Here is a 27262-nt window from a genome sequence, read left to right as displayed (position 1 = left end):
CTGTGGTCGCCCTACAGGATTCACACAGGAGAAGGGGTCCCAGGTGGATCCTTTCTTCTGCGCATCAGTTACCACCACCTTTGAGGTGATGGTAACCGATCAATGATTTGTAAATGGAACTGCAATCACAAACCAGTGATACACACCATTGTGACTTGCAAATAAGAGGGCATTCCCCCTCCTAATTGTGATTCAAAATGGGTTAAAAAACACATTTTTGTGAGTGATTGTGTGAGCTGGAAAAGCTTTACTGATTCTCAAAATGGGTTTAGTACATTGCACATAACACTTCTGCATTCACAAACATAATGATTTTAGGAATCGCTGACTTTACAAACTCTTTAGTACATCAGGACCACAATTCTCATGCCTCACAGGTGGCCACAAATACATCTCCTTGATTTATTTCTTGTACAAAATTCTACTACTCCGCTTATTGAGTTTTCAACGTCTGCACGCACTGGAGTACGTTTGCAGGTCTGATTGGCTGGCAGTGTGGGTTAAGCTCCACCCCCATCAGTGCCTGAGGCTGTGGAATGTTCTATCCCCCTTTATTGGAGAATGACTGCGAGACTGGGTCGGAGCCTGGCTCATGGGTAGACAGGACTATTTAAAGATGTGTTCTTAACCACAAGTTCCAATTTCTCTTCTAGATCACACAGCCCTTGTCAGAGAACCTCAAAGATGCCGAACTGGGGAGGTGGAAGCAAGTGCGGCGCGTGTGACAAGACCGTGTACCACGCAGAAGAGATTCAGTGCAATGGGAGAAGCTTCCACAAGCCCTGCTTCATCTGCAGTAAGCCCCAGATGTTTTCTTACAGCATCTGGAAGCCGTTCCTTATCTTCGGCTTTTAGGCCTCCCAATGAGGAGCACAAAACTTTCTAAACGCTTTTGATGTCTACATCTGTCTGTTCTAGAAGTGTGGGGCTTCCTCGTGTCCTTAAATCCTTAACTAATATGCGTTTATTTGAGATATTTTGTAGTTACCCGCTCCATCCAGGTATACGTCGCTGGGCTATGACATAATCGGGGTGTTGCGAATAAGCTTTTTTATGTTCTACGGTATAGCGCCAACTCAGAACTATGACTTCCAGGCACAGGACTCCCATGGAGTCCGGGAGCTCCAGGGGGCGTCAGTATATTTACGAGGATTGAACAATATTGAGGCCTTCTGCACCGTCCCCTTATTTGACCCACAGTCAAGGGCTGCAACGTCGGGGACAGCCCCTCTGCATCAGACCCCACTTATAGATGCACAGAGTAATAGGTACCAAGATATATCAATAAATGAATACATTAATATGTAGATACATTGGTAAATAGGCACATCAATGGAAGCACTTAGGAAAAAATGCATGGATAGATAAATGGACAGACTTATTGATGAACAGAATGATGGCTGCATGGATAGATGAATACGTGGATGCAATGATAAATGTAAGCATGGAAAAACTGACCAGCGGGTTGGAAAATGGCTGAATAAACACGTTGGTAAATAGATGCATGGTACATAGATACATTGACTAATAGGTAGGAGGATATATACATACACAGATGTATAGATATCTTGATACAATGGACCAGCAGATTCCAATAAACAGATGCATGGATGAATTGATAATAGTGCTAGATATTTAGATAGGCACTTTAATGGATGGATAAATGGATGCCTGGATTCATTGTTAAGCAGCTACATGGATAAACAGACATCAATAGTGAATGATGCCCTCTTAGCCCATGTTAAGAAATGTTGTTAGTCCATACAGAGACCAGAGTTTGGCCGGCCTGTGTAACCTCATAATTACTTAGGGATTCAAATCCCCGCTTCAGTACTTTTCGATGAGGCATGAAGCGCTATATGATTGCTGCAATGCAATAATGTAAGTCTGTGCGAGCACACACTGACCTCTTGTTATGCAGTGTTCATAACTGAGGTATTGTCTGTGACCAGCATCTGTATGTCCAATGGTGTCACCAGCAGACACAGAACTAGTCAATGCACTTTTATGTACTGTTTACACACATCCACGACTGTTCACGTGAGCACACAATAGTGTCTGTTCTCACACACAGCATCTCTCCCAGACTCAGAGTGAATGTAGCCCCTCGAGGAGCACTCACAGGGCGAGGCGCCAAGACACTGCCTGCCATCCCATCTCTGCATCTCTGCAGCTATCTGGACACCGGATAAGAAACTCAGACAGCAGCAGGGTCTTTAGACGAAAGATGATGCTGCAGCTGAGAAGGGGTAACCGGATCAATAGGGCCGCCAGTGCTTAATTTATGGCGGTGTTTGCAGGTGATGCGCGTCGGCACTCACCAGTCTTTGATACAGAACAAGGGAGAGGAAGGCTGAAAAGGGAGAAAAATTAGGAAGAGGAAGATAGGAAAATAGTGAGAAAGGAAAAGAGCAGGGATGAAAAAGAACCTTTAAGAGTGACCAAAAGAGAGAGAGGAACTGTAGGTTGTGTGAGAAAGAGGTACGAGGTGGAATCAAGATTAGACAGGCTTGGTAATGACAACAGCGCATTATTGATCACGCTACATTGAATCAGATTGATAAAATCCTTCAGATGCGTGAATGATCTGTTGGCCATAAGTCCCCGGATGTCTGTATTTTTGTTACGTCTTAACACTAAGACGTTGACCTGACCTGGGGTGGGTCAGGTCTCTCTCTTTATATGTTGAACAAATATCATGGAGTGGTGGCAGTGGTATAGTGGGCATAATTAAACTAAATATATTCAACGCATGCATTTCTAGATACTTTATGGGAGTATTCTAGTATTGTCTTCCATGTGTCTTCTTCTGTCTCAATGCCTAGATCTGGTTCCCACTTGAATCATGCTTCCTTGCAAGTGTCCTGTCTTCTGCCCTCCTCTAGTGGGTACATGTCAGTGTATGTTTCGGGATCAGTGTCCCCGGGCCCCCATGTATCTTGCAGAGTTTTTGTTGGAGAACCGTACAGTAGAATCTGTCCATAGGAGGCCTACTGCCATCAAGCCCATGAACAACTTTATTATTCCTTGGTAGCTGTGCCAGACCTAGACCAAGCTTCTAGCTGCGCAGTCATGTATTGGCCTTGCTGGTTCAGGAGACCTGTCAATGGTATTGCTGGTTCACAGGGCTTTAAGTGGGATGGGAAAACTGGGAGGTCTCTCAAATGGGCGTGGCCAATGTAATTAAGGGCGTGGCTTAAAATCACGTAAGCTAAAAATCTTTGCTTAGCATAGTGTGCCGCCCGAGTTGTATTTTGCTGTTTCTGTCATTGCATCCAGATACATGATACAACAAGCAACATTACACCTACATTAAACCAGGACTATTGGCTTTGTCAATGGTTAGCTGCATAAGATAAATAAGCAGCAACTATGGCCTGCATATTATATGGAAAAAAGTTTCCACTTAAAGACCTGGTGACACCACGACAATTTGCTGCTCCTGAGTTTCAAAAAGAGAAGGGAAATCGAGAGAGAAAATGACTCTCTTTAAAGGATTTCCCTTCCCCTTCAAGGCTCACCTGGTATGACGTCATGCCGTTACTTCTCCACTAGTGAGAAGTGAGCAGTATGAGCACGCGCACATGGATGTGCCTGCCCTCACTGCAGTCTGGAGAAAAATAGACACCTGTGCCAGGGTACAAAACAGAGTCCGATAGAGACCCGTCCTTTCGAGCCCCCCCCCCCCCCCTTTAAAAAACTCCTGGTGCTCAGCACCGGTGAGACCCGGCCCTCTTAAAGCCCTGCTGGTTCATAAGCCAAACGCACAAAACCCGTATCATAGCAACCTCTCCCGCCTTGTGTGGAGCCACCCGTCACACTTGACAACCTTTGTCCCTTTCCCACCATGCATGTACTCTCAGGTTTTCAAGATAATTGTTTGCGCTGCCAGGCAACAAGCTACTACCACCTTCCTCTCCGTAGCTGCGACAAACCAGAATAGGTCTTCTAGGGGTGTTGGGTGTGTGTTACGTGTTGTAACTGAAAGCTCATATGCTTGCTGTCCCTGTGCATAAGTCTACATGTCAACACTGTTCAGTTATCCTAACACGACGAGTCACACAGGACTTGTGTCCTCACACTTACATCTGTCACTGCTATGATGGTAAGTGCCTGTGATAAGAATGTCACGTGACCGGAAGATGGCCTTCCATATGGTTTATCTCTTGATTACTGATGCTAAGTTAATGAGCAAGACTTATACAAACAACACGTCACGGATGGAGAAAGCCCCCTCCAGGCAGCATGCTTGCCCCTAAGGCTACTATCAAACCTCTGCCCCTGGACAGACAGTGATGAAGTATGCCTTATTATGGGTTATTCACCCAAGGCAGGGTAACTCACGCACAACTGGCGGATAGCGCCACTCGGCTCAGTAGTGCCTGTCACAAAAGTAAGAAATGTTAGGTTTGCTCCCGCCTTGGAAACACATGTATTCCTGCAGTTTGCAGGAATACTTTCCCCTATGCCTCCAAGGTGAGAACATGTGCACAAGTTTTGCAGAAACCCACAGAGTTCCTACTCTGCTGTATTCACATGCTTGTGCTTTGCACATCCTCCCTTTCTGATGCAACGACACCTGGCGCGCTCATGTGGAAGAATCCACGAGGTAGGCGCACTTTTCTACGCGACTCTGTGGATTGCTGCGCGGAAACCTTGGTTAGGTAAATTTCGGAAATCCATTCTGTGTGCAGAAGTCCTTTATTTATTGTTTTTAAGCCTGCGGGCGACAACAATAGGATAAAACACAGTTTGTGGCTCACAACCTGAGGGCCTCATTTACTATTTTGTGAAGCAGGGCAGCGCAGCAGGAGTGCTGCGCTGCCCTGCGTCAAACGAAAAGAGCAGGAATCTATGAGATACGGCGCATTCCTGTCCTCTTCCACTGCACTGGTGCACAACTGGCTGCCATGCGCCAACGCAGGCACCCTTGCATCATGGTGCAAGGGGTCTGCGTTCTAGGACTCATTATTTGTGTGCAGGAAGTAACACCTTCCTGCACAAAAACAATCAGTGGAGGCGTTTTTCTCCCAGCAGCACACATAGAAAGTGGAAAAAAATGAGGAGAAATAAAGTTCTTTCTAAATCCGGTATTTGTAAAGCGCAAACTAGTCTTCCCGAAGGGTCTCAGGGCGCTGGGCGCCGTCGGGGAGATTAAATGAGCTATTTTCCAGAGTCACATGGGCCTGAGCTGAGCTGCCGCCAGCCTCGGGGATTGAACTGTGAGCCCTGCATTCCGGAGTCAGCTGCCCTGGCTGCTGCGCCACACCTCCCCTCGTTACGCCTCCTGGGGGAGACGTATGCTTTTGACACATTCCCGGGTTTAGAAGTCCTTGTGAATCTGGGAATGTGAGAAAACCCGCGCAACGCCCATGGAATGCCTCTTTGATGCAGAATAAGGCAAGGCAGCAGCTTCATATCTACGAGGGTATGAAAAGGGACGCAGAGTAGCTTTGCGTGGCCTCGTAGCTATGGGTCTGCACTCTGCACTGCCGGTGCATCAAAACACAGCGATTCACCGGGCTTGTAAATGAGCCACTAAGTATTTTGAACGTTGCTCAAGAAGTAGGAAGTTATGATTCAGTCATAAGAGGATTCAGTTTTTAAATTAGAATTCAATTTGATATCTGCTTTTGTAGCGAAGGCAGGGAGACAGGATAGACTGCATGGGCCTTGTGGTGTGAATTATTTTGTTTTTTAAATGATGGCGGGAGCAGCAGCTGCAACAGACACTTGGCTGGACCTGGCACTCAGAATCTGACACTTCCTGCTGAGGGCCAGTGGGCTGGCGATGCCAGGCCATGCCAGGCCTTCAGAGAGATTTTATAAATACCCCTTCAAGGGGCTCTGTTTCATCTGTTGCGACACATGGCTATAGCATGAATCACGACCAGGAATAGAGGGCTGTATCTTCTGTTGTGGCCTTTGTAGACGATTGGTGCCATCTCTGAGAATAGGATCGCTTTATTACATCTTATTTTAGTGCGTTTACTCCACCCCCAAAATGTTTTTTTTACATCCAAGTCAACAGGCTCAAGGTATTGCCATTGGCACAAAAGCCATGCCATAAGAGAATAATGCAACAGAAGGTAAGACTAGACAACATAATGCAACATACAATGTGACCTCGAGAGTTTCACTGTCGTTCACAGTAAACGTGCAGGACATAACTGTGATAATAATAATTACTGTCATTACTTTTAATATTAATAATAGTTTATTTTTTATTATCATCAGTATTTTTCTATGCAAAGCGCCCTAATACCTTCTGGTGCAGCAGCAATGCTTGAAGATTATTATTATTATTATTATTATTGTTATCGTTATTATCATTGAATCCTACTATATTAATTACCAGTTGTGAAAACTGATTCAGACAATTCCACCCATCAGTTTTTTTATTGTTGAAGTAAGGATAATTTTTTGGGCTGGCTAGTCCCAAACCTGGGACTCAGGCTGCATCTCACCCTGTAAGACCCATCAAGGCATCTCACCCTGTAAGACCCATCAAGGCATCTCACCCTGTAAGACCCATCAAGGCATCTCACCCTGTAAGACCCATTAAGGCATCTCACCCTGTAAGACCCATCAAGGCACCTCAACCTGTAAGACCCATCAAGGCACCTCAACCTGTAAGACTCATCAAGGCATCTCACCCTGTAAGACCCCTCAAGGCATCTCACCCTGTAAGACCCCTCAAGGCATCTCACCCTGTAAGACCCATCAAGGCATCTCACCCTGTAAGACCTATCAAGGCATCTCACCCTGTAAGACCCATCAAGGCATCTCACCCTGTAAGACCCCTCAAGGCACCTCAATCTGTAAGACCCATCAAGGCATCTCACCCTGTAAGACCCATCAAGGCATCTCACCCTGTAAAACCCATCAAGGCATCTCACCCTGTAAGACCCATTAAGGCATCTCACCCTGTAAGACCCCTCAAGGTATCTCACCCTGTAAGATCCATCAAGGCATCTCACCCTGTAAGACCCATCAAGGCATCTCACCCTGTAAGACCCATCAAGGCATCTCACCCTGTAGACCCATCAAGGCATCTCACCCTGTAAGACCCATCAAGGCAGCAGCATAACTGGAGGGCCTACGTTGACAGCCAGAAGACATTTTGCCTAGCACTTTGGGTAGACTGTTCATTTAGGAGTGTCGCCCAAGATACAATTTAATATATGGTTGTTTATGGTTTATAATGGCACAAACAAGCGAGAAGAAAACGAAATGAATGCACCCAGAGAGGTAACCAGTGTTTCACGTTGATTCAAACATTCACATCTAGCAACTTTTAACTCTTGCCTAAGACAGCACATGCACCATCTGTTGCAAGATATATTGTTAGCTTACAATGGGTTTAGATCCCGCCCATTGCTTACCATTGGTTGTCTTCATTGTCAGTCTCATTTGCATGCTTTTTATTCGTCACCTTTCATAGGCTTTCCGTCCTCTTCTTGTGTTTATTCCTCCCCGGGACCATGGACCCCTAACTTGCGTCCTTTAACTACTCCCTTTACAGGCACTACTTTTAACTTTTTGGTTAAGCACTCTACAAGACTGCATGTGTTTGTAAGCTGTCTCCCTTTTGGAATCCTCCCCCCTTCTTGTTCCTCTTTCTCACCCTCCCTCAGTTGCCAGTCTTGCCTCTCTACCACCCCCATGTCTGTTTGCTCCCACATAAACTGCCCACCCACGATTGGCTTTACCCAGCCCCTCCTACCCACACTACATTGTTGCTCTTTCCCCATCCCTGCCTGCCCTTCGTTGTCTGTTCCTCGTGACCCACCAGCCATTCATTGTCCATGTGCTTCTCCAGCCCTGCCCACTCACCCGCATTGTACGTGTCCTTCTCCAGCCCCACACACCCACCCTCCATTATCCGTGTGCTTCTGCATTCCCCACTCACCTTCGTATGTTAGCTTGCTTTCCCAGCGCGACCGCCCACCCTGCTGACAGTCCCAGCCACTACCATCCACCGCCATCATTAGCTTGTGAGCCTATCCCCACCTGCCCAACCTCCATCGTCAGCTTGCTCTCCCAGTTCTTCCCTTTTGCCCTCCATTGCCCATATCTTTCACCGACCCCTCCTGACCACCCTTCATTTTAAACTTGCTTCCCAGCCTCTCTCACCCACCTGGGCTCGCTTCCCCGGCTCCTCCCACCTACCCTCGGTTGTCATCTTGCTGCCCCAGCACCTCCCATCCACCCTCCATTGTCTGTGCTTTCCCAGCTCATCCTGACCACCCTCTGTTGTGTTTGTGCTTCCCCATTGTGTCTTGAGTGCCCTCTGTCCCCCCCGTATCCCTTCCCCCTGACCTTCCTCCCCCCCCGGTGTGTTGCCATGCCCCCAACCTACTCTGTTATTTTTTATTTTTAAAAAAGCACATTCGCGCTGATCGCATCATAGCACTTATTGCTTTGTTTTATGTTTTTTAGCCATGCTGTGCAGCATGGCTAAAAATATTACCAAAGTCAATAGCTCCCATAGGCCAGGCTTATTGGTTATGCCATTGCTCGTGTTACTGTGTAATTATATTTTGACAGCACAAATGGGCATAACAGTGGCTAATGGCACCCTAGGTTTTGTAAATGCTTGGTCTTACGCGCAGATTTGCCCTTTCACAGGCGAAACGAACAACTACGACCGTACACAGCGACATTCCACGAGCATCTTTAATGTTGCTGTCAGAGCTGTCAAGTAGTTAGAGATACAATCCATTACACGTGGAGTTGTTAACAGCGTGAATGGAGATGAAGTCCTTTGTGCGATTACCTACAGAAAAGGAGGGGTTTTTGGTTATTTTGGGAACTCCGTCTATGGTAATTTGCCTTCCTATATCCCACTGACATAGGAACCTGGATCGATGATCAGGCAGACACATTTGCAGTGAAGACCACCTACTTTTGGTTCACCAGTGGTGTTGCTTTAACCGTAGATTGCTTCCCTTTGACAATATGATGTCATTGACATAGTAGGATACTGTGATGCACATGTAGACGCAGAACCCTAAGTTTCAGATGTTGCCTTCTCTAGTGGTCTGCAGGAAAGCCTTGGACAGCACTACAGTGGCAGCTCACGAGTCGGAAATCTACTGCAAGTCCTGCTACGGGCGGAAGTATGGGCCCAAGGGGTACGGCTATGGACAAGGAGCCGGCTGCCTGAATACGGACACGGGGGAGCGCCTTGGCATCACACATGAGTAAGTTATGGTCTACATTTACTCCTGGGCTCCCTTCTTGCTTTTTATAAGTGAGTAGCATGCGAAAGTTCCAGATGTTTGGGTTTCCTACTACCAGAACCCTTCACTCAACTGTAGTAACATTTGCTGCAGATGCCTCAAGGTGGGAGTAATGGTAGAAACTGTTGTTAAGGAGCGTCAACAGTGTATTGGTGTAGAGCGTATGGTCCGAGCCGAAAACATCTCTTTCGCAGTGGAGAAGCTCACAGGATATTATCCTACAAAGCAGAGAGGCCCAAACAGATCCCATCCCCAGAACCGTGTTGGCCTCTCTCCATGCTGTAGTTCAAACTGAGAAGAACCAAAAGGGTGGAAGTGGGTCATGTGTGCCCAGAGGTGGGCAGGTCCTGTAGCTCAATGAATCATTGGACTCAAGCTGCAACTGGCTTCTGAGCTCAAACAAAGCCAAAACGTAACACAGTGTGTTTGTGTTCCAATGGGAAGGGTTGTGGCCTAGAGGTGTGGGCTGGAACTGACCATGTAGATGTGGGTCAAAACCGATTTGCACATGGTGTGCCCTTGTCTGTAGGTGGGCAGTTAGCAAAAAGGCAATCTCCGGGAATACAGCCCAGAGCAAGTATGATTGGCTAAGACTAATTCAAAGATCCCGCCCATCACTTTTTGTTGTTCATTAGGTTTTCTACAGAGACCTTGCTCTCCATCACAACTGCCAATGTCTGGAATGGTTTGCTTCTGCTTCCACCCACTCCCTCCTATCTGCAGTCAGTGACCTTGGACCTGCACCTACCTGCCCCAAGCCCCTCAGGTGCCTTTTCTGTAGCTTAAGGTAGTCAGAAGTAGATAGAGTGCCGGCTCCAGGGTCCCTGGATGCTGCTCCTCAGGGCAGGAGAGGAGACAATGTTTAATCGCTTTATTTCATAGTTTGTAAAAGAACTGAATGTCCAATAAGAGAAAAGCTGTGGTGGGATGTGTGGAGAGTAGGATGGAGCAGAGGCTGCTTGCATGTATTACACCTCCACCTGCCACCGCAAGAGCGGACACAAGGAATGGCAAACACAAAATGGTTAAATTAGGAACTTACTGCCCTATATTGTAGGTCTGTCTAGAAAGCTACAAGACAGGAGGTCTACACAAATTATCAGTATGTTTCTGGCATTCAGGGATTGGTGGAGTCCCCAACATCAAGGGGTTCTGAGTGAGAAGGCCCATCAGGGCCTTTTATGCACAACAAATCACCCCTGTGCACTCTAAAGTAAGTGAGAGCCAGAACCAGAGTCTTTGGTATCTTTGGTAGATGATGACCAGTGGCGTAACACAGGTCCCCGCGGTCCCCACAGTGCGGGGGGCCCCAAGTTCCATGGGGCGCCCTCAGCACAGCACTCTGCCCGGAGAGCTCCATGATGGGTCGGGAGGGGGCCCCTCCAGGTACCTAGCAGAGGGGCCCCCTCAAGTTTTGTTATGCCAGTGATGATGACGTGGGATGGTGACATAGAATAGGACAGTCAGCAGGGTTATTCGTCCCTGCTTGATTGAGACAGACTGCCCAGGGGTGAACTGTACGGTCAAACAGCCAAGCTGAGGGTGAGACAAATCTTGCCAACGTGGAACCGTGGCGGCTCTACACAGTTGTCATTTTGTCTTGAACTTTCAAATTACAAAGACTGTTTCAGGACCTCTGCGAGTGATTATTCTAAGTAAATACATGAAATCATCTAGGCCTAGGGGGTGTCAAGTTCAGCTTCTGTTACATGCATGCAATGCCTGTCTGGATGTTAGTAGGGCCACCAATCAAACCGTCTCCTTATTGCTGCACATCTGGAAAATAATTGATTTGGGTCCTAATGGACATTCTGAAGAATACCAGGAATGGCAGATCAGCCCCCCACCCCTCCCTCCCCAAAACTAGCATGGCACGTCTTCAGAGCCTCGGTCTTCAAAATCTAGCATGTAGGGGAAAAAGTAGGTGATCTCTCGCTACTGCTTCCGGGAATGTGGGAAAATATATAAACTGCCACTAAGGGAGGTTTGATAGTGACTAGTTCCAGTGTCTTCACACATGCAAAAGCACAAGGACTAAGGGCAGCCTCAACCACTGGGTTAACCTATGAACCCAGGCATCCAGATGAACCTAAATGAACATTCAGGTGCAGACAACTGACCCTTATTCAGGTAATAAGAGCCTTGCCACAATAGGGAGGAAGAACAAAAGCACATGGTTGAGTATATAAGCAGCAACCACAGCCACGCGGCACCAGAGAGTGCATAACTAAAGCTTCCAGATGATGGCACACAGGGCTGGTGGTGCAGAAGTTCCTGGGGAAGACTCATCATCCCGATGCATTGGTCAATTAATATCAGACTGGATATTCCAGGAGAAGACGCCACGATCTGAGGTTGACAAGTTGGACATCGAAGTCACACATTGTCAACTTATACTAAAGACCACAGGGCACTCCACCTACCATCCTGGGAGCTCACGAAGCACCCCTACCTAACCCTTACACTTCATCACCCATTTACCATCTCCTGACTAGAACATCTTGGTCAACAGAAGAGAGCAGGAAGTATGGTTAAGTCAGGAAAATAGCAGGTGTTAAAAAACCGGCGATGACCCCGGTTTGCGCGACTTTTCATATCGCTAACCGGGGCCATGGCCTCCTTGCTAATAGGCGATAGGCCTATTAGCGGCTATTTGCCAGGTCTGTTGGTCGAGAACACCTACTTTGCATGTCATTAGCGATAAATATCGCTGACATGCAAAGCAGCACCCAAACCGGTCGCTTACATCAGAAAGCTGTCGCTAACTGCTGATAGGGCGATAGAATTATCGCCGCTTTAGCAGGAAAAGGTCCCGCTAAAGCAGCGATATTGCCCTTGCTAATATGCTCCCAAATGCGAGATAGGTAAACATGTCTGGAGCAGGAGTGAATGCTGAAGAGAAGGATGGAGCAGTGCAAGAGAAGCTGTAATGAAGGTATCTGCCTACAATGTTAATGTTAATGTTAATGTTATGGTAATTTATATAGCGCACGGCTGCCCCAGCCAAGGGGCGTCCCAGCGCTGCGAAAAGACCAATTGCAGAGAGAAAGAGGCGCAAAGAAAGGAAGCAATTATTGAAAAAGGTGAGTTTTGATAGCCTTTCTGAAGGCAAAAAGGTCCTGCATGCCACGGATAGATTCCGGAAGACTATTCCATAACTTGGCAGCTAAGAAGCTAAAGAATCGGCCGCCTACTCTGGCCAGTCTGGTGCGAGGGATGATCGCGAGATGTTGTCCCTCTGAGCGAAGCGACCTCCTAGGAGTATACTCCGACAAGAGGGGGCACAACATTGGGGGAGAGGCGGTTTTAAGGATTTTAAAGGCTAAACACAGTGCCTTAAACTGGATCCTTTTACCCACCGGGAGCCAGTGTAATTTTTTCAAGGCTCCGGTCGCCGAGGAGTGGCGAGGGAGACCTACCAGCGCCCTGGCAGCCGCATTCTGGACTCTCTGTAGTCTGGAGGTTTCGGCAAGGTTCGCCCCTAATAAAAGAGAACTGGCATAATCCAGTCTTGAAAGGATGGTCGCCTGAACAATTAACTGGCGGGTGCGGCAGTCGAAGAACCTCAAAATGGGTCTGAGGTTACGTAAAATGCCGAAGCAGGTGGCCGCCACCTTTTTAGTATGGTGCGTGAACCTCAGTGCCGAGTCCACCCAGACTCCCAGATTTTTAACGCATTCTTTAGGGTTAGGAGGTTGGCCCAAGACATCAGGCCAACAGCTATCTCCCCAGGACGCGGTATTTTTCCCCAGGAGCAGTATCTCTGTTTTCCCCGCGTTAAGTTGCCACCCTCCTATCCCTCTAACACTACAGCTAGTACCAGACCATCCAATCCGACGTAGTTGATTATTGCAGGCATCTTGAAAATGGAAGAAAGAGACCAGATGAATGTGTTAGCGCTGTACCTCTGGGGCCATCCTAGCTCCTCGTATCGCTGTTTGTTGGTGCCGGACGGAGAGGGGCAAACTCATCACAGCGGCCATCTTGGGGAGGACGAGGTTGGCGCGCTAGTTGTTGGGGAGGTAGGGCGGGACACGCAGGCAGAAGACACATAAATTGATACGGTCCACCTACGCGCTAGCGTACGCGTTTGCGGACGCGCCGTTGAGCGCCGAAGGAGCGCCTAAGGAAAGCCCGTCTGTGCCCGTCCGTGCCAGGCCGGATCAGGACGGGGCACAGGGCCAGCGCAATGGATTCTATCCTCTCCAAAACTATTATTTACAAAGGTGAGCAGTTAAAGGCATTTAGTAAGACGGCGAGGCCCAATTGCCCGATAGAGGCTCTACCTGAAGATATTTGCACTGTCTGCCCACACTGTAAGCCCATGAACCTTGGGATAGCCAAGAACGTTTGTTATTCATTTGCCCTGCTAAATTGTAGATCCCTACCGAAGCACGCCCTCGAGATCCATCTTTTGTTAGAGGAGTGTGATCCTGACATACTCTTCTTAACGGAGACATGGCTGACAGAGTCATCTGATCCAGACGTAGTTCGGGCGCTCCCGCCCAACTACTCCATCATCAGACAGGACCGCCTGTCAGGTCGGGGAGGCGGAGTTGCAATTATTCATAAAAATGCCGTCAGATGTAGAACCTACGAAAGCCCTCTTATTGACTGCGAAAGCCTTGGTTTCTCCATTTCCCTTTCACCCACATGTACCTTTTCGGGGATCTTGGTTTATAGACCTCCGGGCGCCCATCATAATTTCTGTCTCAACCTTGTAGACAAAATCTCTCACTCTATCAGTAATTCTCCCAACTTCTCCATTCTGGGTGACCTTAACATCCACCTTGATGACAGTGATGCTGCTGCCTCGCAATGCCTGCTTGATTCCTTGGGATTAGTACAATTGAAACAAATTGTGACAGAGCCTACACATGTTGCTGGTCACTTATTAGACCACTGTTTCACTAATCTCTCGAACTTGGTATGTGAACGGCCCCTCTTTGTCCCCTGGTCAGACCACGCCCTACTTTCTTTTAGGTGGTTGCCAGAAACACAACACCACAGAGTCACCCTCTCTAAGAAAGTTAGTCGAGTGTGGTCCAGACTCCCAGTTGGGGAGTGGGAGACTGCCTTGAAGAGCTGTCCGCCTTCTCCTCACGAGGATCCAGTGGTTGCGAATGAAGCCTTTGACAACTGGCTCAATTCCACCCTTGACACCACTCTTCCTAAGAAAGAGATACATCATCGGAAGGGCCAAAACAAACAACCTTGGTACTCCGATAAACTCAAGGAACTTAAGCGGGTGTGTAAACGCGCGGAAAGGAAGTGGAGAAAGGATTTTGCACCAGCTTTGAAAACCCAATACAAAGCCTCTCTCAGATCCTACAAAAACTCATTAAAATCTACTCAAGCAGCATATTATCAGGGTAAAATCTCAGAAGCAGCTAATGCTCCTAGAGAGATTTTTAAAATCTTCCAATCTCTGGTGACTACTCAGAGACCAACTATCCCAGCTTTGGATCCCCAAAAACATTGTGAGGATTTAGCCGCTTTCTTTGAATCTAAAGTCTCCAATATCTACTCGAGTTTTGCAACAACGTCACATAGTCTAGATGACTTGGAGACTAGCCCTGACACGCCGGCTGTGGCTACCACTAATTCAGCTGGAGTTCTCCAGATCTTTCCGCTGCTTGATTTGGCCAATGTTGAAAGGCTCCTTAACCACCTCAAATCAGGCTCTCCACAGGACGTTGCCCCCCCAACGGTTCTCAAACAGGTCTCTGGAACAGTATGCCCGGTGATAATGCAGGTCATCAATGCCTCTTTAACTTCAGGAGTTGTGCCCCCCAATTGGAAGAAGGCAAAGGTTCGTGCCCTATTGAAAAAACCTAATTTAGACCCTGAAGATCTGGCTAATTACAGACCTATCTCGCTTCTCCCGAGCCTTGGTAAAATAGCCGAAAAACACGTCAACCAGGTTCTTTCCTCATTTGCTGAGTCCTCTGATGCATTACATTCATCCCAGACTGGATTCAGAGCGAAGCAAGGAACAGAAACTGCACTGGTGGCTGTAGTGGAGGCGACCAGGACTATTGTAGATGCAGGAGGCTGCGCTGCGGTGGTCCTATTGGATCTCAGCGCAGCCTTTGATACTGTAAACCACTCTCTTCTGCTGCATAGGCTACGTCTTGCAGGGATCTCGGGTCTGGCTCTTAAATGGCTTCAATCCTTTCTATCGGATAGATACTTTTCCGTCTTTGAGGATGAGGTGGCTTCAAGCCAGCTGCAACTGAGTCACGGCGTTCCCCAGGGTTCATCCCTCAGCCCTACTCTGTTTAATATCTATATGAGACCTTTGGCTGAGGTGGTGCTTCCTTGGGGAATTCAGCTTGTCACCTACGCCGATGACACACAGCTGGTTGTTTCCCTGGTGCGAGACGATACCTCACATCAGGGGATTAACAATCTTACCCCTTGTCTCTCCAATGTACTGGATTGGATGACCTCGTCCTGTTTGAAGCTGAATGGAGCCAAGACAGACATCATGCTGCTGGGCTATAAAGCCCCAATCAACCTGGACCCTTGGTGGCCGCAGCGTCTTGGACCCCCTCCGAAGCCCAAGACTAAAATAAAAAGTCTAGGGGTCTGGCTGGATTCTGCCTTGAACTTCCAGCATCAGGCCAACAAAGTAGCCTCGACTTGCTATGGACTCATGAGAGTTCTTAAAAAAATCCTAGACCTACTCCCTTTTGAAGCCAGACGCATATTAGTACAGTCGCTGGTTCTCTCGCGACTGGACTATGCGAATGCTATCTATCTGGGGGCCCCTGCTACTACAATAAAAACTCTGCAAGCTGTACAGAATTGTGCAGCTCGCCTACTCATGAAAATCCCTAAACGATCATCAGCTAAACCCTCAATCAGACTACTACATTGGCTTCCAGTCCATGAAAGGATTGTGTTTAAGACTTTGTGTCTGGCACATAAGTCTATTCACAACCTTGGCCCATCCATTTTGGATCCTCTCTTTCGGCGCTATCATTCGGTCAGATCTCTTAGATCTAACCAACGCAATCTGCTGGTTGTGGCAAAGGTCAGACTGGCCCGTATGGGTGGCCGTCGACTTTCGGTCCTAGCAGCTAAAGAATGGAATAAACTCCCTGACAACATCAGGCATGAATTAAATCATACTGCCTTCAGGAAGCAACTAAAGACATTCTTGTTTAAGAACATCCTCTAATGCCTGACAGCGTCCTCAGTCTTAACAGCGCTGGGATGCCCTAGGGTAGCCATGCGCTATATAAATAGGTATTCATTCATTCATTCATTCATTCATTCATTCATTCATTCAATCACCAGGACATCCACGGACACACCAACGATGAAGACATCCATTGATACACGAACGATGAACTGTAAGCTACAGGGCAACCAACATTACAAACGTTTTACGATAAGCACGAGCTCTTCTTAACTTGGCACATGTGGAGCATTCAGTCTTAGCCCAACACCCTCCTGTTGATGAGCAATAGCAAGAGGAAAACCTAGGTTCCTTTCAAAGGGTTTATCCACCCCCCCCCCCCCCCCCTCTAGCTGCTTTACAGCTCTTGCTTAATCCAATCTACAATCACAAAGAGGTGGCAAAAGGATATTTTCAGTGGGCAGTCTTGTGCATTTAACTTTTTTATAGCTTTTTTAAATCCGAATTGTGTGACACATTTGGGAAACATGGCAAAGTAGTTCTGGGCTCTGGTGTATGATTCAAAGAAAGCTGACCGAGTGACATCTATGTTCCCAACAGAGCTCAGCCTGCTCGAGCCTCTCCCAAAAACACCAGTAAATTTGCACAGAAGTCTGCTGGGACGGATACATGCCGCCGGTGTGGTAAATCCGTTTATGCTGCAGAGAAAGTCATGGGCGGAGGATTGGTGAGTGGTTGTTTTCCATTCTACTTTGATAATATTAACTCTTTTTAGGCCAAGGCTACTAGCAAGCGCATGAGCTGTCTGTTGCGAGGCATATTGTGGCTTACCATGAACACAGAGGGGCTCGGAGCCCATCCAGTGCTTACCATTGGTCGGCTTTCATCGTCACGCCCATTTGCCCTATTCTTTCTTGTTCATGTCCCAGCTTCTCAACTTTGTGCTGGTTCCTTCCATGGAGAGGGGTGGGGGGGAGGTGCGGGGGGGGGGGGGCAGGGGGGTTGTGTGTGTACTTGTGTGTGTGTTTTTTTCTTTTTGCCTGGTATCTGTGCTCGATGTTTGGTACCTACTTTTTTCCTTTTTGTGTAAGCACTCAGATAGTGCATGTGTTTTCAAGCTGTCTCCCCCGTGTATTTCTCTCCTCCCTGCTGCTGCCTGTTCTCATTTGCTTCTCTCAACTCTATACCTGCCAACTTGAAGAACAATCTCACAGTGTGAGGAGGGGGCGGGGCCTAAAGCGGCAGGGCCTGGGGCCGATAAGTACCTACGAGGCACTATTGAACCCCACATCACCACCCCAAAAAAATGCTTGCTGAGGCTAATCGGACATCAGCAGTTCAAAGCCTCTGAAAACGAACTAGAACTATTTACAGTGGTTTTCAGCTCATTTTCCCAGCCACCATGTGACAGGTACACAGCTCTCCTCTCTGTAGCGCTCGCCTATGTGCTTCTCTGTGTTGCATCCACCACCCGCCCTGCTTCTGTGTCCGCCTGTGTTGCTTCCGCATCTCCCGCCCTTCCGTTGTTGATACTTTGTCCCCCTACTCTCCCTATATTGCTTTTATGTCCCCTCCCCGTGTTGCTTCCATGCCCCCACCGACTCCCTTGTGTCGCTTCAGAACCCCCGTTGCTTCCACTTCCTGTCTGCTGTAATTTCTTTTTTAAAAACACTTTTGCGCTTTTCATTTTTGGATACTGATCTGACTCGGACTGATGACTAAAACAGAAGAACAAAGTGGGCGTGCCATTTTAAAGGCAAATGCATGCGTGGTGCCATACTGCACAGCATCGAGAAAGCTGTGCAGTATGGCTAAAAAACATGGAAAAGGTAGCACGACGTATTACCTGTGCCAATGCTTGCTTAAACATATTATTAAAGGCTGTGTAGGGCAAGCAAGGAGATGCTCAAATGAACCCAGTATCAATGACCCCAAGAGACGAACAGGCTGTTACTGACATCGTTCTACAGCTAAGGGCATGTCCTGCTGATCCAGTGGCAAACATTGTCTGTAGTAATTTGGGAAAAGCCCATGGCTCATAAAACCACTGTAGGATCACACCGGACCCACTGTCATGCATGATCCTACAGGTCCAGTGACGAGGATCCTATCTCGGGTTATCAAGGCGATGCCCCATGGAACCTCCGCATGATCTTCTCAGAAGGACCACATCTGCACCATTGCAGAAGGTGGTCTCAGAGCTCAGTGTGAACCCTATGTGTCCAGTGGTGGATACGGTTCTTGGTGGGGATGACAACAAACGTTTTATAGAGCGCAAACTAGACCCTAAACATCGGGTATCAGAGCGCTTTACATAGCACCAGTTTCGTTACAGAAGGTCACATTCATTTTTGTTAGGCACGGGGACAAACAATGGCAGTACACACACAAACACACACACTTAATATATTACAGATTATACAAATTTACAGGGGGTTTTAAGTGGTTGTAAGGTAAACCAGAGGTAGCAGATGAAGAGTTAATGTACAGGATTCACAGAATGCACCTGGAACATTGACTCCAGCGTTTAGTTTGTAAAAGAAAGAGTGACAGTACCCGAAGCTCTGACACAATTAAATTTTGACACCCCAAAACCAAGGCTGATAGTCTAATCCCAACTCCTGCCTCTGTAATCTACCCGCAGACATGCCTGTCTCTCTATTTTACTCCTGAAGGTTCCGGTTTTGACGTCTTTCTCTTCCTCTGTCTTTCCGATCTGTGTTTTTCTCTCTCTTGCACTTGACAGCAGAAAAATAAGCAATGCTGGCCACCACCAGCAACCACCAGCTCAAATTAAACTCTAATGACTCACGGTATGGCATGAGAGAAAGATGAAAAACAGATCTAGGTGTTTGGTTTCTCAAATTTTTAAGACAAAAGTTAAACTGTTCTCCAGAAAAAATTAAATATTTGTGAACACTTTTCACCCTTTGCACTATTTTGTTTTTTTTCCCTTTAAATTGTGTATCTTTCTTCATACTGGTGGGGTAGGTTTGTCTCTCAGGCGCACACACATTTCCCCCTCTGCCAGCTTAATTTTCTCACTGCCTTCTGGACGACTCCTGTACAATGCACATAGCAAGAGATGTGTTTTTACTATTCCTCATTTAGCCTTCATTTAGTCCTACCCCCTCCCTCATCCATTGAACACAGAAGATACTTTCTTAACTGAAAGAAACAAGGATGTGTCCTGGCACCACTATTCACCTATCAATATGTTGCAGACATGGGCGCATCCTTGCATGAAGCAGATGGTGTGGCAACTAAATTGGTGGCCAAATGCCAGTTTGTCTGCAGTATCCAAAAGATACCGTACTACTCAAGAGAACTGGAGTCAGTCTTCATAGACCATCAGATTATTTAAATGTCTATTCTAGTGGAAATTGACTATCTTTAAGACTCAACAAAACCATTAGGATGGTCTGTGGTGTAGTTGGTGCTTTGATGGCCCAACCACGGATCAAGTACCAGAGTGTAGATATCTACGGGTATGGCTTGAGGTCAAAGGTGGCCGTCTATCTGTCCAAAAGGCTCCATCAAATTCTATGATTTTTAACTCTGTCCATTGGCAAGAGAAATTAAAACGTCAACATTATTTTCAATTTTCAAGTGGACCAGACAAAGTTGATTCCAACAGTTATTTTTCCTTTAAAATAAATATACGGCCTAGTGGGATTTTAGTTCAATGTAAGGTATATTACTTCTTATTTCATCTTCCAGAATATTGTTCACATGTGCAAATACACATTGAATTTTGTCTAATAAGGCAAATTATGGTCGATGATGGGTTAGAATTAAGGCAGCAAGGCAAAGTAGTTTAAAATCCTTCCTCCGGACCGAGGTGAGCAGCATATACCAAGCGAGATTTGATTCTTGGGCCAAGACTGTTAACAATTCCCTGGACCCCCTTAGGACGAGACCTACCAGGCACCCTAATGCTACCACAGATCATTTAAAAAAGAAGAATTAAAGAGAGGGTTAAGGAGCTATCTTTCAGAGAAGATAAACTTGAGTTAGCTAAACGTAAACATGCCAAATATGTTCTTTTATTGATAGGTCTATAATAACCCAAGTAGCTTTCTTCATGGGGTGTTGCCCTTGCATTATAAAATGGGATCTATCTAAGTAAAATGTGAATTGACAGGTATAGAGGAATTCGTTCCAACGTGACAGTGCAGGGGCGATAGGGAATGCGGGATTTGTGTCTATCACATGCAAACTTTGATAATTTCTCTCTGACCCTATTATATTTTAGGAGAATCTGATTACAGCCTATGTTTATTAAACCAGGAGTCGTTTCCTGTTGGAAAGGAATAGAAATGTTTTTAAAGGAGGCGCACTGCAATTGATACTAAGGCTTATGATTTTTTTATAGGAGGAAAAACAAATATCTAAGTAACTTGCTACATGGATTAGATCTATGTAGTAACTTTACTGCAATGTTAGGTTTGTTAATGGGGATTTGCATCAAGTGTTTTAATTTTTTGAACGTCAACTGGTTTGTAGTCACGAACTTCAATGAACATGCTTTCGCTCCCGTTATAAAATCCGGCTCGGTTTGGCTGTTTAATTTATGCTGTGTTTCTATTTTAATGGAATTTTGTTATGGTTTTATTTAACTAAACTAATATGTACATAAAGTCAGATTTCACTTGTAATGATGGTTTACTCCAAAAAGGATCTCGATGTTACAGGTGATGTCAAATTTCAGAGCCATTACCCTCAAAAGGGGAGATCTAACTGGTTGAAGCCACTCTGACTGAGCATGAAGATATAAGGGTGTTGATTTAGTGTGTTCCTTTTACCAACAATAGCATCTTTCGCTTGTCCAAATGAAATGTGTGCCACTTCTAGCCTATTGTCCACTTCTCTTGGAAACCTCTGGGCCTAGCAATCGCTGCCAGCATAGATTTAACAAAGAGCGCCCTACAAATATCAGGCCACCCCTGTCTGTCTGTAGGGATGATGAACCTGGGGCTTCAGACACCAGAAGGCTTGTGTTCACTTTACACTCACGATTACAGTCTTCTCTTCTTTTGCAGCCTTGGCATAAAACATGCTTCAGATGCGCCTTTTGTGGTAAAAGCCTGGATTCGACAACAGTGACGGAGAAGGATGGAGAGATATATTGTAAAGGTCAGAGTCAACTAGAAGCTATCTTCAAGTTTAATGAGATGCAAAAAACGAGTAGAATCTGTTTTGTTTCAGTATCTGCTGTTGGGACTCCCTGTTGGCTCCCCTCACTGTACTATTGTCAAATAGACAACGAGCCTGGGACATAAATTTGCATAACCTGTATTCACCATTTTGTGCTCAAACTTTGCTTTTTTTACTAGCCTCTATATACCTTTACCTTAATGGGTTGCTACGGTCATGTTTACCCACTACCTCACACTATCCCTCATCTGCGGCCATCGGCTGATGCAGTCTCTGTGATGCTGCATGTGGTTTACCCCGCCGCTGGCGGCACCAACCATCCGCAGTGACACAGCGCAAACGAATGCATTAACCTTTCAAAAACTAGAGTTTCTTTTACCCCGTATCCCAGTACAGTTGAAAGCACAGACATTCTCCCCCGTTACCAGAACAAGTCCTTGCACATCCTGTACCTGTGCACATCCCAAATGCAATACACCACAGAAATGCCAGCAGGAAATGGGCATTCCTAATATAATTTACTTCCCAACGTATTAAATGCTTTCCTTTGCATCAATGACTTTGTGGGACACATTTTTAACTGCACATACTTGTTTTCAGTATAGGCGTTGAGTTTCTTAGTTTTGATTCCTTCTCCAAGACTCAGGGCGGTGGATAAACTTAGGGGCCTATTTACGAGAATGTCACGCAGTGCAGCGTAGCTAGTACCTTGCTGCGCTGCACTGAGTGACACGAGAAGGGCAAGAATGCTCCATATTTAAGGCAATATGGCACATTACTGCCTTTTCCCCCACGCTGGCGCCCTTTTGACTTCCTAGCGCCAACGCAGGTGCCCTTGCACCATGGCGCAAGGGTGCCTGCATTACATGCATGTGAGCAGTAGCGGCTGCCTCTGTACAGGAGTGGTGTGGGGGGTAGGCATGAAAAAAATACAAAATAAACTTACCTTCTTTCATCGCCGCACATCTCTCCTCCATTCTCGCTCTGCTACTGGAAGCACCCTAGCTCCTGGACTCTGCCAGCCAATCACGACGCTGCAAGAGCAGTGTCGTGATTTGCCAAACAGGCTGCTCAGGTAGTGGCTGGGCATGTTCCCCACTGGGGCCGCAGGGTATCAGGGGGTGGGAACACAGCCCAGTGGAGAACATGACTGTTTGGCCGACCCCAGAGGGCTGGCCAAGCCGTCATGCGTACATAGCGAGGGATGGTAAACCACTTGTGCTCTCTCTGCTGTCGGCCAGCCCAGCCCCGCCCCACCCAACCTGGCTGGAGTCCCTCAAAGAAAAAGAAAATTATAATAACTTCTTGTTATTATTTTATTTTTATTTTGCACTGCTCAATGAGCAGTGCGACGATGCTCCTCTGCCTAGTAGAGAAGGCGCTCCTGCCTGTTAGGCATATTCCTCTATCTCTGTGTGCTGAAGAATGCAGCACACGTAGGCAGAACAAGTAACAAAAGTAACAAGGAGAAAAAAACATATTTCTCCTCGTTATGCCTCCCCTGGGAAGGCATATCTTTTTGACGCATTCCCAGGTCTACCACTTCTGGTAACTCTGGGAATGCATCACAAACCATGGAAGTTGTGTGGGAGCACTCATGCAACGCTCATGGAATGACTTAACAGGGCAGACTAAGGCAGCGCTGAGATTTGCGCTGCGTTGGTTTACTCCAGATTCATGGAGCCACTCAGTGCCAGGCAAGGTGGCCTTGTGCGGCTACGTAAATCACATTTGAGGTTTACGGCGCTCTTACATCATGTTGCGTGGTGCAAGAGCAATGCAAACTGGCTCATAAATATGCCCCTTACTTTTTAATAACTGAAATGAAAGCATTAATTTGCACCGCCCTAATCTTAGAAAAGAATCGTAGTATTGGCCTCCAACTTGTAGAACACATACCCTAGAGAATGCTACCTTGGGACCACACAACTGGCTCCCTATCTAGCAGTACTTTATGCTGACATCCATCTTGTAAATATGCCCCTAGTTTATAATTAACGACTACTGCAACACAATAAAATTATTTGGCCAGAATCTCAAATTCTCAAAGAAAATCGTCTGATTTTACTCCCATTTTGAATATAAATTTGATCACAGGAAACTGGCTGCGCGCTGTGAGACTGACCTCCCCCCACCTCATTTCACTACAGTCAACAACCTCACTGAACGTTATTCCACTATCATATCCAACATTCTTGATGACCTTGCTCCACTAACTAAAAAGAACCCAGATCAAAGACAGGAACTCCTGGTTCAACTAATCCTTCAACAATGAAAGGAGATCCCTCCGTCAGACAGAACATAAATGGAAACAGCACCCGTCAGCTGCCCATCTAAAACGTCTCTGCCAGTCCAGAAATGCCGACAATAGGAAAATCCTCAACTCAAAAAAATAATTCTTCAGAACAGAACTGGAGAACGCCAAGAACAGACCTCGCAAGCTATTCGACTTGGTCAAACACCAATCTAACAAACTGGCTAAAACCCCCAAAGAAATCCCTAAATCTCTAATATCATGCAAGGAATTTTCCTCCTTCTGTGACAAAATCTCTGCCCTAGGAAACAAACTTAAATCCGCAAAGCACTCCCAAACTACGTCAGCTCTACCTCTTCTTCCCGCACTGCCATCCCAGACTTCACCCAAAAACCTAGCACACTGGTCCAATTTTAAAGTCTATGACGAACACTCTGTCTCGGAAATTCTATCCTCCTTAAACCCAAACAATCACTTCAATGATTCCCTCTCCTCTAACTGCCTAGCCGCTGCCTCTCAGACTATCATCCCTTCTTGGACTGCAATGATCAACGCTTCCCTCCTACAAGGATCGATACCTGACTCTCTTAAAGACGGCCAAGTCGTCCCTATCCTAAAAAAAACTACGCTGGATCCTGCTTCTGCCGAAAACTATAGACCTATTTCTAACATCCCACTCCTAGCTAAAGTTCTGGAGAAATGTGTTCAACAGCAGTTGAGCCAACACATCGCCAACTTCCACCTTTTAGATGACTTCCAATCCGGGTACAGACCCGGACACTGCACTGAAACCACCCTTCTCCACATCGTGGATGATGCCTTCCAAGCCCTTGACCAAGGGAAAACCTGTCTCCTAATCCTCCTAGACCTATCATCGGCTTTAGATACGGTTAATCACGAATTGAATGCCTCAAACGCAGGATGGGACTGGATGGCACCGTCCTTGAATGGTTTAGGTCCTTCCTTCAGAATTGCTCACAGAGAATCCTAATCAACAGTAACTTAACCGCTCCCTCCCGATCACGGTTGGAGTCCCCCAAGGATCAGCCCTGTCTCCTACCCTTTTCAATCTTTACCTTGAACCGCTCACAGCGGTCCTACGCACCGCCAATATCTCCTACCACATGTATGCCGATGAAACACAGATCTACATTAAAATCTCTTCTCCTGAAGACATTCTCTCCCTGAATGAGGCCTTGAAGCTGACTGTCCATTGGCTCACCTCTAACCAGCAAAAACTTAACACAAAAAAACTGAATTCCTACTAATCTCCCCACCCAAAACCAATCCAGACATTCAGGAATGGATCAAGGCCATCACAGCGTTAAACTGCCCTCCTACCATTGTTGACTCTGCTAAACCCCTTGGAATTACCCTAGACTGCAGCTTGAATATGCGTGGCCATATCAATTCAATGGCCAAAACTGCCAGATTTCACCTGAGCTACCTACGAAATCTGAAACCCTTCCTCAACACTACCGACCTAAAAATTGCAATTCTGGCACTAGTCATCTCCAGACTAGAATATGGTTGCTCTACCTTCGCAGGTCTACCCAAGAACTCTTTGGCCCCATTAAAAGCCTGCGTCAACGCCTCCGCCAGACTTCTAACAGGTTCAAAGAAATTCGACCACATCTCCCCCCCACCTCAGAGCTCTGAACTGGCTTCCTCTCGAGGCCAGAACCCAACTTAAGATGGCTTGCATCACTCACAAGGCTCTATACTCCGATTCCCCGATACCTACCCGGCACTTCTGGGCATCCCACCCAGGATTTGAGACTGCTTGTTTTCTTGTATAATGTATCTACCTGTTTCTATCCCAACTGTTTCCACCACTCCTAAAACTATTGTATACCACCTGTCAATCCTATCAAGCGCTCTGATACCCTCGCAGGTCTGGTTCGCACTCTATAAAACACAAAATAAATAAATAAATAAATTTCAAATTTATTTAAAATCTGAAATTATTCTAGGAACACCCCTGGTAACAGTTACCAAGAGCTGTCCTGGGAATCATTTTCAATTCCTAGTTACTCAAATCTCCTTTATTTGTATAGAGGTCTCTTAAATAGATCACTACACTGTGTATAGATTTTGGGGCATATTTACAAGCCCCTATTGCCACCGCAGCGTCACTTTTACCGACATTGTGTTGGTGGTAGGTGCTTAGCCTTATTTACAAGGCAGCATAAAGCCACTTAACGTGGCTTACTACTGCCTTGTAAATAATGCCCCCTTTCACGCTATGCGTAGCATGAAAGGGGTGGGCGGTGGGTGTTCCATCGCAACACCCATTGATTTTGACACTGCCCCCTATGTACAAGAATGGCGTACATAGCAGGCAGCTCCGAAATTTTTGCTTTTTCCACGTGTGCTACAAAATGGCATGGATTGTTTATGTACAGGAAGGCCCCCCATCCTGTACATAAACAATCCTTTTTAAAAAAAAATGCATTTTGTGACTTTCATGTGTGCTGCACGAAACATCACACATGACATAATGGCATTTTATGCAGTGGAGGCTCGCAGAGGTAATGCTCTGGGGTGGTGAGGCAGGGCGGGGCTGGATGGGGGGGGTAGTGGAGTCCGACATACGACGGCAGATATTTATTTATTTAGGTTCACCTTTGCCGTCGTATGTCGGACGCCACTACCCACCCCCCCCCCCCAGCCCCGCCCCGCCTCGACGCCCCATAGCGTTACCTCTGCGAGCAGCCACTGATTTTATGATTGTTTAGGTGCAGGAAGGGACACCTTCCTACACAAACAATCCTCCCCTGCACGCAGACACCCAAGTGTGCCTGCATTGGCGCTAAGTTGCTAAACTTAGCACTATCGCAGGGGGAAATGCAAGGCTGCGCCACATTCCTGTATATATGGTGCAGCCTTGCGTTTCAGAAGTGGCGGAGAGAGGCGTAAGAGGCGTTAAGCCAGGATGACTAACGCCTCTCTCCGCCACTTCCTTGTACATATCCCCCTTTGTTCTTGCAGTTTGTGCCTTTATATCGCATATACTTCAAATGTTTCTAATTTCACTGCTACGGAATATGTTGCAACAACATAATTTAACATTATTGTCCTGTTTTCGATTTGCAGTTTGCTACGCTAAGAACTTTGGACCCAAAGGCATTGGATTCGGTGGCCTCACACAAGTGGAACAGAAGGAAACTTAAGCTCTACAGATAGCAGAATGCAGTACATTTTCAGCTACAATTAGGACGTTGTTTAACATGCATAAAGTGGAGTAAAGGTTGTGGAGTGCTAAGTGCTCCAGAATCAGCACTCCTTTGCTCTTAAAGATGTAGCCAGCATAATGTAGTAATTACTTTTAGCCCACATTTCACTCAATGAATATATTTCACTGTGTTTAGAACCAGCTTGTCCTTGGAAAAACGAGCTGGTCTCACTCTGTTCCAATTTAATAAAAAAATAAAAACCTGGAATTTTAGCCTTAAGATA

The 27262-nt window shown here is 46.5% G+C and overlaps 1 protein-coding gene across 1 annotated transcript; it reads left to right on the top strand.

Moving 5' to 3' along the window:
• The first annotated feature begins 225 nt into the window (after nucleotides 1–225).
• CSRP3 (cysteine and glycine rich protein 3) lies at nucleotides 226–27262 on the top strand. Its single transcript, XM_085643584.1, has 5 exons — nucleotides 226–796; nucleotides 9041–9206; nucleotides 16993–17119; nucleotides 21435–21528; nucleotides 26900–27262. Exons 1-5 carry the CDS (start codon nucleotides 685–687, stop codon nucleotides 26974–26976), a joined length of 576 nt encoding a protein of 191 aa, XP_085499710.1. The 5' UTR covers nucleotides 226–684; the 3' UTR covers nucleotides 26977–27262.

The sequence above is a fragment of the Triturus cristatus genome, chromosome 3_1, assembly GCF_964204655.1.
Source record: "Triturus cristatus chromosome 3_1, aTriCri1.1, whole genome shotgun sequence".
Classification (NCBI taxonomy): Eukaryota; Metazoa; Chordata; class Amphibia; order Caudata; family Salamandridae; genus Triturus; species Triturus cristatus.
This window is presented reverse-complemented; position numbering and strand designations above follow the sequence as displayed.

Excerpts from the sequence above, each read along its gene's own strand:
- CSRP3 (XM_085643584.1), top strand. The coding sequence starts at position 685 with ATGCCGAACTGGGGAGGTGGAAGCAAGTGCGGCGCGTGTGACAAGACC. Across the intron at positions 797-9,040 it reads CAAGCCCTGCTTCATCTGCA|TGGTCTGCAGGAAAGCCTTG; the intron begins GTAAGCCCCAGA and ends TGCCTTCTCTAG. Across the intron at positions 21,529-26,899 it reads TGGAGAGATATATTGTAAAG|TTTGCTACGCTAAGAACTTT; the intron begins GTCAGAGTCAAC and ends TTCGATTTGCAG.